The sequence below is a fragment of the Geotrypetes seraphini genome, chromosome 12 (genome assembly GCF_902459505.1).
Source record: "Geotrypetes seraphini chromosome 12, aGeoSer1.1, whole genome shotgun sequence".
Classification (NCBI taxonomy): Eukaryota; Metazoa; Chordata; class Amphibia; order Gymnophiona; family Dermophiidae; genus Geotrypetes; species Geotrypetes seraphini.
This window is the reverse complement of record NC_047095.1, coordinates 113821221-113832177: the sequence shown is the minus strand read 5'-3', so window position 1 is coordinate 113832177 and position 10957 is coordinate 113821221. Positions and strand designations below refer to the sequence as shown.

General features: G+C 41.4%; 1 protein-coding gene across 1 annotated transcript in view; it reads left to right on the top strand.

Annotated features, from left to right (window-relative positions):
• The first annotated feature begins 3736 nt into the window (after nucleotides 1–3736).
• LOC117346953 (vomeronasal type-2 receptor 26-like) overlaps nucleotides 3737–10957 on the top strand; it is a 107770-nt gene continuing 100549 nt past the window's right edge. The window contains exons 1-2 of the mRNA XM_033917261.1: nucleotides 3737–4088; nucleotides 8070–8150. Of these exons, the coding sequence (XP_033773152.1) occupies nucleotides 3771–4088; nucleotides 8070–8150 (399 nt within the window). The 5' untranslated portion in view covers nucleotides 3737–3770. The remainder of the gene's footprint in view (nucleotides 4089–8069; nucleotides 8151–10957) is intronic.

The window sequence follows — 10957 nt, the reverse complement described above, 5'->3', positions numbered from 1 at the left end:
AGTTACCCAGGAAGTTACAATGGACAGTTTGACACGGACATTCAATAAAGTTACTAATACAGTTATGTCATAGTTACATATACAAGTTCAAATAGATCATCGCTGACTCATTGTTATGTTCCACAAGTTGTATTAGACAGTTTAGAAATGGGCTTTTACAATTACTAGGGTTACATGTCCTGGAAAACCTGAACGTCCTCTTTTTAGAGGACTATCTGGGTGCCCAAATGGATTTCCAAAACCCGGCAGTTTGTCCAGCTTGGGGCCGCATCTGGAAAGTCACCAAGCATGTGCTGATGCGACGTAATGAAGTCAAATGTACTCATGTGTGTGGCGTTATCATGTTGCATGCTTGGAGGCCCTCCAGATGCAGCCTGGAGTCAGGGAAGAAGAAACAAGGTTTGGGGGGGGAGGGGGGCTGGGGCAGAATACAGCGGGGTTGAAGGTAGATTGAGGAAGGGCCACATGTCCTCTTTTTTGCATGAACACATCTTGTAACCCTAACAATTACCATTTCAGTTACTTCAGGGTTGGCTCTCTGTCTTGGTACAGAAATGCTTTTAAAGGTCTTCTGAATCTGAGATAGTGGTCACAAGATCATACTGTAAGTGGTAGTTGGTTCCAGCATTTTGCTAATTGATATTGAATGGATAAGGTAATTTGCCTGGCAGACCTTACATTGTTGCATGCTTGGAATTTTAAGTGGAAAATATGCACTGCGGCAACATGATCATACACACAGAATATATAAAATATACTTTTTATGCACCACCTGGCTCTTGTCTTATTCTATTTCCCTTGCCTCTTTGAGGGTTGAACCCAAGACCTAAAATAGAATAGATTAGAGAAAATACATAAAAACACATAAGATTATATTTGGGAGTTCATCTGACAACCACCTCCATTGGGAGGCCATTCCACGCATTCACCACCTTTTTCATGAAAAACTATTTTCTGATGTTAATTCTGAGTCTATCTTCTTTCAGCATCATCCTATACCCCCTCATTCCAGAGTTTCATTTCAACTGAAAGAGACTCGCATCACATGCATTTATGCCATGTATGTGTTTAAACATCTCTTTCATAGTTCCTCTCTTCTGCCTTTCTTCCAAAGTTTACATATTGAGATCACAAAGTCTGTCCCCATATGCTTTATGATGTAGACCACGACCATTTGAGTAGCCATCCTCTGGACTGACTCAATCCTGTTTATATCTTTTAAAGTTGAAGTCCCCAGAACTGTACACAATATTATGAATGACGTCTCACCAGAATTGTATACATTTTAGGGGATGAAGAACTTTTGGGCACAAAAGAGGAGCAGGACTCGGGCGTGATCTTATGTGATGATCTTAAAGTGGTCAAAGAGGTAGATGGCTAGAAGGATGCATGGGTGCATGGAGAGAAGAATGGCCATCAGGGAAAAAAACAGTGATGATGTCTTGCCAAAGACTTATACAGAGGCATTGCTTAGAATATTGTGTACAATTATGGAATAAACAAAGTGTAACCAGATGAACACCTCCACGATGAAAACAAAAATCCAAACACAAAAGTTGTGAGGAAGAGAAGCCAACAACCAGGAGTTCATCATCAAATGAGATTTTTATTAGGTCTTTTGTTAGTCTGTACTCAACAGGATCATTGTTTTGGCACCCAAATCCTTTTTTCAAGAGTCTTGACTGGATGACCGGCAAGACTCTTGAAAAAGGCACTTGGGTGCCGATACACTGGCCATGTTGAGTTCAGTTTTGGAGACCATACCTTCAAAAAGATATAAAGAGGATGGCATCAGTTCAGACGGTGGCTACTGAAATGGTCAGTAATCTTCGCCATAAATCAGACTTAAAGATTTCAATATGTATACAATGGAAGAAAGATGGGAAAGGAGAGATACGACAGAACCATTTAAATACATGATATAAATGCACAGGACACAAGTCTCTTGTAATTGAAAGGAAGATCTGGAATGAGGGGGCTTTGGATAAAGGTGAAAAGGGATATATACTCAGAGGAAATACTTCTTCACAGAAAGGGTGGTGAAGTTGTGGAACAGCCTCTCAGTGGAGATGGTGGAGATGAAGACTGTATCTGAATTCAAGAAAGCTTGGAACAAGTACATATGATCTCTAAGGGCATGGATGGGAAGTCTGGATAGACCATATGAGCTTTATCTGCCTTCATTTTCTCATGTTTCTAGAATATTACATTATATTGCATTACAGTACATTTATAGACTGCAAAACCTTCCAGAATCCAGAACGATGTGGTTTACATAAGCAAGAGACTGTACAAAATAGCGAATTACAGAATTTGTGACTTACTCATTAATTTCCCCAAAATCTTACAAACAAAGATGTTTTCAATAGTTTTCGGAAATGCAAATAGGATGCTGAGGATGCAAACAAGATACGTAACTCGGAATCCTGTCTGGCTGCCTGGTATGCAATCGTTCGATGTAAAAGTTTTTAATTTAAATAGTTGTTAAATATTTAAATTTCTAATATTTTTGGTCCAGACAATGGGAACAATGATATGCACGTTTGGTTTTACTTTATACAAATTTTTTGTGTGTGCGATCATCTCGTTGAATCATTTGTGCTACTTTTTTTTTTTTTTAATTCTTGCTTTCTTTATGGGATGGGCCATGAGAGGTGTCAAGACATAGCTTTATAGAGTACCGTATTTGCCGGCGTATAAGACGACTTTTCAGTACCTTAAAATCCTCCCCAAAGTCGGGGGTCGTCTTATACGCCGGGTACTGTTTACATGCCCTAATATCTCCTTCCTTACCTCCTTACGGTGCTTACGGTACTAGTAAACCTGCCGGGACATCAGCGGGGCCATGGCGGGACATCAGTGTGACAAGGGTGCCAGCTCCTTCATCCTGCACAGCGGGAATCAGTGGCGCTCTGGCCCCACCCCTTTTCTCTTTACTACGTCTCTCGCACATGCGGCCGTGTGTGGAGTCTAGCCCTTAAGGAAGTTGCGGGGGCGAACAGGAGGCTTTTGAAGGCTTTTAAAGGGAAACTGTCATGCCAGCAAACTTGCTAGGGACTTGCCCGGCACTTGCTCTCTCCCTCTATGTGTTATCTTCCTTCTATCATTGACAGTTTCAGTTTGGTTAACAGTTTAGAAAACAAATAGCATGGCAGCTCCCATGGGTTTATTGTTCTATTCAGCTTTAGTGAATTAATTAAAATTGTTGAAATAAATTCTGATGTTCTTTTAAGTTTTATTTGTTGTGCAGAAGGTGTGCGGAAGAAGGGGTAGTCTTATATGGCGAGTATATAACAAACTCTATATTTTAACTGTAAAAGTTGGGGGGTCGTCTTATACGCCCAGTCGTCTTATACGCCGGCAAATACGATATTTATCCCTGAGGAAAAGAAAGAGACACTCCTAACTGAGAAATAGTGAGGAACAGAAACTGAAAATGCAGACAATTCCATTTTTATAGAGAATTTATTCATGAGGAAAAGAGACATTACCTGTTTGTGAACTGAGAAATAGTGAGGAACAGAAACTGAAAATGCAGACAGTTCCTATTTATCTGTCTTGATTGAAGTGAGTATTCCAGTGTCTCTGAGCAGAAACCTTTTCTTCTATCGCTGGATATTTTTTTCACTGATTTGATGATCACAGGGTGTGGACATAAACTCTTTATCTTCCAGTCTTAGGAAGATTTAGATACAAACTCCCCCAACCCACCTGTACAGAGTGACAAAAACAGCAGTGGAAATTCAAGCCTAAAAAAACAGCTGAAAAGAATGTCAGAAGTGGCTAAAATGATCTCTCTGTGCTCACGGAAACGGCGAGAGGAGGATCTGTGTGAACAGCATGAACAGAAAATGAAGCTGTTCTGTGCAGAAGACAGGAGACCCACCTTAGTGGTGTGTGACGGATCCCCAAATCACAGATCATACATTGTGATCCCCATACAGAATGGGGCAAGCTCGTTTTCATCTGTGCAATCTGGCTTGCTGAATGCGGGGAGTAGCGGCATTTTGACGATTGATCCCATGGTATACTGCGGTCAAAGATCTCCCTCTGTAATTCCCATAGGGAATGCTGTGCAGAACGGCATGGTATGTATTATTTATTATCTGTCATAGGAGTCAACTTTTCAAAATTATTGGGAGTGCTAAACCCAGTGGAAATGACTCCTTCCTAGTCACAGTCAACTGGCCGTATTGAGGTAGAAGAAGAAATCTTTTTCCTTAAAGGACCTACGGCAACAAGAGGGTATCCGTTGAAACTCAGGGGTGGGAGATTTCATAGCAACACGAGGAAGTATTTCTTCACTGAAAGGGTGGTTGATCGTTGGAATGATCTTCTACTTCAGGTAATTAAGGCAAGCAACGTGCTCGATTTTAAGAAAAAATGGGATAAGCATGTGGGTTCACTTCGTGGAAGTGCTTAGGGGGGAGGGTCCTTAGAGTGGGCAGACTTGTTGAGCCAGTGGCCCTTTTCTGCCATCATATTCTATGTTTCTATGAGTTTGCTCAATATTGGGGGTGCACAGGAACCCACAGAACCCATAGAGCTGGCTCCTATGTTCTCTGTTTTATCATATGTCCTGAGTCACAGATCTCACACCATGATCTCCATAGAGGAGGCTGTTAAGGAATACAAGGTGTGGGTCAATATCTTTATTATCATAGTATGTCATGCCATACTCTTCCCTTTAGAGCAATGCATCTCCATGAGGCACACCTAGCCAGTTGGATTTTCAGGGTTAGGAACCAGGTTCACAATCAAATTTGATGGTGAATGAATTATAAAACGTATTAATAATTGGCACTATATATTTATATAGTGCCTCTGGTCATGCTTATTCTGGAAATAAAGAGACAGTCTCCGAAGGTCTGTGAAAGGAATGCGAGGGCCCCCATGGCACATTAGATTTTCGGCACCTGTAAGCAAAATTTATGAGCCAGACTCGTTTTTACAGATAAACCAGAGATGGGAAGGAAGGTGAGCTTCAGGTGTCCACACTAAGGGGTGCTGGGCCCGCATGCCCTAACAGGCATATTGAGATTCTGTGGTAACCAGCTACATTTTCGAAAATTATTGAAAACTGGTTTTTTTTTTTGTTCATGCCTTTTTATACTAATTGTTCCCTACATTAGAAACATAGAAACATAGAAAGATGACGGCAGATAAGGGCCATAGCCCATCAAGTCTGCCCACACTATTTACCCACCCTCTTAAATCTACTGACCCCCTAAAGAATAATTGTAATTATACTGTCACTCTTCTGACCCGCTCATTCAAGTCCTAGTGACCCTATCCCTTAGCATGACCTCGTAGGGATCCCACATAGGTATCCCATTTGTTCTTGAAGTCTGAGATGCTGCGTGCCTCGACCACCTGCACTGGAAGCTCGTTCCAATGCTCAATCACTCTCTCCGTGAAGAAGTATTTCCTGGTGTCTCCACGAAACTTCCCTCCCCTGAGCTTGAGCGGATGTCCTCTTGTGGTCGAGGGTCCCCTGAGAAGAAAGATATCATCTTCCACCTCTACCCGTCCCGTGATGTACTTAAATGTCTCAATCATGTCTCCCCTCTCCCTACGCTCCTCGAGAGTGTAGAGCTGCAATTTGCTCAGTCTTTCTTCGTACGGGAGACCCTTTAGCCCCGAGACCATCCTGGTGGCCATCCGCTGAACCGATTCAACTCTGAGCACATACATTGATCAGAATATGTGATTTTGTTGAGACCTTATACGATAAAATGTCTAGTTACCTCTTATTGTTACCTCTTATTGTTTTTGCTGTTGTTCACTATGAGACCTGTGTGTTTTAAAGATCACGTATGTTGAACTGTGAGCCGCTTTGGCTACAAGCGGAATACAAATGTTTTTAAATAAATAAAATTCCATCAGTTGTCAGCAGATATTGTCACATTGGGGCCAGAGGGAGGGAGAAAGAAGAATTGAATTTGGTTACCAAAGGACTAAGGTAATATACTGACATTGACAAAATGCAGATGGAAAAGAGCTAAAAAAAACAAAACAGGGCGTGGATGGGTGGAACTGGGCAGGCCTGGGGGGCGGGTCTAGGGGGGTCCGGATTTTCCAAATGGAAAATCTGGTAACCCTACTTAAAATTTTTGATTTACCAAAGAAAAGATAAAGATTAGGGGTTCCTTTTATCAAGCCGCGCCAGCGGTGTTAACTCGCGTGACTTTTCATCATGCGTTAACCCCCGCCCTGGATAAAAAACTACCGCCTGCTCAAGAGGAGGCGGTAGCGGCTAGTGCGACCGGCGGTTTAGTGCACAGTATTATGCGCGTTAAACCGCCAGCGCGGCTTGATGAAAGGAGCCCTAAAACAATTTTTATTAGCAACAGACCCTGAGTTTTAAATTTATTTTTTATTCCGGAGAAACGAATATTTTTTGGCCAAGCAGCTGGTCGTTGGTTGAGGAGCCAACTCCAGCTCCAAAGCCATATATCTGAACTTCATTCACTCATGGGTCCTTTTATCAAGCTGCGGTAGGGGTTTAACGTGCGTAATACTGCAGCGGATGGCCACCAGGATGGTCTCGGGGCTCAAGGGTCTCTCGTACGAAGAAAGACTGAACAAATTGCAGCTCTACACTCTCGAAGAACGTAGGGAGAGGGGAGACATGATTGAGACATTTAAGTACATCACGGGACGCGTCGAGGTGGAAGATGATATCTTTCTCCTCAAAGGACCCTCGACCACAAGAGGGCATCTGCTCAAACTCAGGGGAGGGAAGTTTCGTGGAAACACCAGGAAGTACTTCTTCACGGAAAGAATGATTGAGCATTGGAACAAGCTTCCAATTCAGGTGACCGAGGCCAGCAGCATCCCAGACTTTAAGAATAAATGGGATACCTATGTGGGATCCCTACGAGGGTCAAGTCAAGGAATAGGGTCACTAGGAGATAGACTTGAAGGAGCGTGTCAGTAGAGTGGCAGTATAATTAAGGGGGTCAATAGACTTAAAGGGGTGGGCAGACTTGATGGGCTATAGCCCTTATCTGCCGTCATCTTTCTATGTTTCTATGTTTCTAAACCGCCAGCCGCGCTAGCCGTTAATGCCTGTAAGGAGTTTTACCTCATGCAAAATTGTCATTTCTTTAATAAGACATTAATTATTTTTTCTGCGGCCCTCCTAATACCTACAAATCCAAAATGCGGCCCTGCAAAGGGTTTGAGTTTGAGACCACTACATTAGAAGTTGGACAGGTTTGCATGTCTTCTTTGACAATCCGAGATGCAAAAGATTGCAGTAATCAATTCGCGATAGCAATAATGCATCACTTAGCTCTGCAATCCCTTGAAGAAGAGTGCGGCCTCTCATATAGTGCAAGCTCTAAAGAAATGATAAGTAGTAGAAGATTATGGTGAAATGCATACCAGACGAAGAGGCCGACCTGCAATCAGATGGCTGGACACATTGAAAACAACCATGAGGATGAGGCAGGAGGACCTTACCGGACTAGCACAAAACCGATTTCTTTTTAGATCTGTAATTCAGCAAGTCGCTAGGACTCGAGCACAAGCCAATGGCACCTAAAAAAGAACCTGAGAGAGGATGATTCTTTCAATTTTCTATACCATTCTCCCAGGGGAGTTCAGAATGGTTTACATGAATTTAGTCTGATACTCAAGCATTGTTCCTTGTCTGTCCTAGTAGGCCAGGGGTAGGGAACTCCGGTCCTCGAGAGCCATATTCCAGTCGGGTTTTCAGGATTTCCCCAATGACTATGCATGAGATCTATTTGCATGCACTGCTTTCAATGCATAGTCATTGGGGAAATCCTGAAAACCCAACTGGAATACGGCTCTCGAGGACCAGAGTTCCCTACCCCCATAGTAGGCTCACAATCTATCTCATGTACCTGGGGCAATGGGGGGATTAAGTGACTTGCCCAGGGTCACAAGGAGCAGCATCGGTTTGAACCCACAGCCTCAGGGTGCAGAGGCTCTAGTTCTAACCACTGTACCACACTCTCAATAGTGGTTTGAGCTCGTATTGAGGGACTGAGAAATAACATTGGAATTCTTTGAACAAAAAAAAAGTTTTATGTTTACAGGATGAGTCTGACCCTTTGGAAAAGAAATTTGAAAAGATTCTGACTTTGGATTCCAGTAAACAGATGAAAGCTGGAAGGATGGTAAGTGTCTCTGTCATTGTACACAGAAACATGATGGCAGATAAAAACCAAATGGCCCATCCAGTCTGCCCCTCCGCAGTAACCGTTATCTCTTCCTCTCTCTAAGAGATCCAAGGTGCCTATCCCAGGCTTTCTTGAATTCAGACACAGTCTGTCTCCACCACCTCTTCCGGGAGACTGTTCTACGCATCTACCACCCTTTCCGTAAAAAAGTTCATTTGTGACATGAATCTTTGGGAAAGCAGCAGTAGAATTATTGCATTATACTGTATATGCCTTATTGCATAGTATATATAAAGCCATACTCTGCACTAATTCTTAACCCTTTCAGGACCATAAGGATCGTAGGCCAATTTTTGTGGTTTTGATGACATTTTTATGGTAAAAAGGGCTTGCAGATGCCAAAAAATTGATTTTTTTTGTGAAATATCATTATTTTTATTTAAAAAAAATCACACTTCTGGCTTATGGACAGTGTGGCAAGTGAATCTTCTCGTCAATCTGGCAACGACGCTAATGAATGAATGTCGGAACCAGTTTGTTTACATAAAGGCAGTATCATATGGAATCCGTACATATCAAATTTAGAACTGTAGACTATCCCAATCAAAATTTATAGGATTTTAAAGTTATGGGACAAATTTGTCCCTTGGTCCTGAAAGGGCTACAGCAGGATTTGGACACTGGCTTCCCTGGTTCTTAACCCACTGCTTTCTAACCTGTAAGCTATTTCTTTGCAAATATGTATGCCAGCCAAGTCACAAGAATGGGAATCTTTTACACAATACAACTACATTTGTGAGCCTCTGACACTCCCTTATATATTCCTTCCCCCCTCCCTTCCTTTTTTACTTCACCACAACCTCAAACTTCTGAATCTTCCCAGACACCGAACATTTCTTCATATTAAACCTGAATGAAGAGTTGTGGTAACCATGTTAGTCCACTTTTTAAGGTAATGTATAGAAACAAATAGTAAAAAAAAGACAAAACAAAAGGAATAACAGTGATACTTTTTATATTGGACCAACTTAGAGCATTGTTTGATTAGCTTTCAAAGGTAATCCTTCTTCACGGATACAGTCATTTATTTGTATATACAGTATTGTAGCCAAATCATTATTATAATTGTTGAGTTCTACTGTACATATGTCAAGTAACACTATGAAAATAAGTGATGTTAACCCTTTCAGGACCAAGGGACATATTTGTCCCATAACTTTAAAATCCTATAAATTTTGATTGGGATAGTCTACAGTTCTAAATTTGATATGTACGGATTCCATATGATACTACCTTTATGTAAACAAACTGGTTCCGACATTCATTCATTAGCGTCGTTGCTAGATTGACGAGAAGATTCACTTGCCACACTGTCCATAAGCCAGAAGTGTGATTTTTTTAAATAAAAATAATGATATTTCACAAAAAAAATCAATTTTTTGGCATCTGCAAGCCCTTTTTACCATAAAAATGTCGTCAAAACCACAAAAATTGGCCTACGATCCTTATGGTCCTGAAAGGGTTAAAGGGACGAGGTGAAAGATAGGAGGTTGGCAATAGACAGAAGAGGTATGTTGGGTGTCAATTGAAGATATGTGCCGAACTAAATTGGTATACAACTACCACAAAACAAGAATGGATAGAAACCTCAAAATGGTGAACGACAAATATACATAAACAGGTTTCCCACACAACTATAGTTAACTAAACAAGAGGAAAAGACCTCAGACGCCTGTGCCACGTAGAATATAAATTCACAAAGTGGTCAAAAGCAGGACAGGATCTCTATCATAGGTCAAAAAACCTCTTGTGGCTGATTGAAAAAAACTATTTGAAGCTCGTGCGTTATGCACTTAAATAACAATCAGCTTGTTTAAATGCACTTATCTCAACTGTTGATAAGAGCCCAACGGGACCCGTTTCGCCAGGATTCTGGCTTCGTCGGGGGACTTTTTTTGAAAAACTACAGAAAAAAAGAGAAAGAAAAAAGTGCCAAAGCATGTATTAATGTAATTTTAAATAAGCTAAATTTTAAATTTTAAGAGCAATAAACCGTTAAACTGCGTTCAGTTTAACTTTCTAGCATATCAAAAAAGATGTACGCCACACATGTGCATTTATAGGTGACCAAGATGACATCACAATAACAGAATTTATTTAGAGCAGGGTACAGGGATTGTTGTTAAAAATTAGAAAAAAGAATTCCATCCTACGCTGCTATTAAGACCAAAAGGTTTTAAAGTATTGAGCTGAAACATCCAACGGGCTTCCCGCTGCAATAAGTAGTTAACTATAGTTGTGTGGGAAACCTGTTTATGTACATTTGCCCAACTAAATTGGCCAATTAATACCAATAATTGGGAGCTAATTGACACTAATTAGCATACATTTGGATTTGGGTGCACGACTTTCTACATGCTGTTCTATGAGAATGTGCGCCCAAGTTCCATGGCGTGCCACTCAACAGTGGGCATGGCTATGGGAGGTACGTGGGCAGATCAGGGGTGTTCCTAAAATTTGTGCACAGTGTTGTAGAATACCAAAGATGTGGACCCACATTGGGCGCCAGGAATTACACCTGGTTTTGGCAGGTGTAATCCTTAAATCGGCATGCAATGCCAGTCTATAATGGGTGCTCATCTTTCAGTGCTCATTATAGAATAGAGTTGAGTGTTGTTTATTTGGCCGCTGATTTTCGAGGTTCATATTTTGTATCTGGGCCTTAACAGCCAAATATCACCATTTGATAGAGGGGAGGGATGGAGGTGGTGCTGGAAACTAACCTGGCCACAGTCTATATAAAT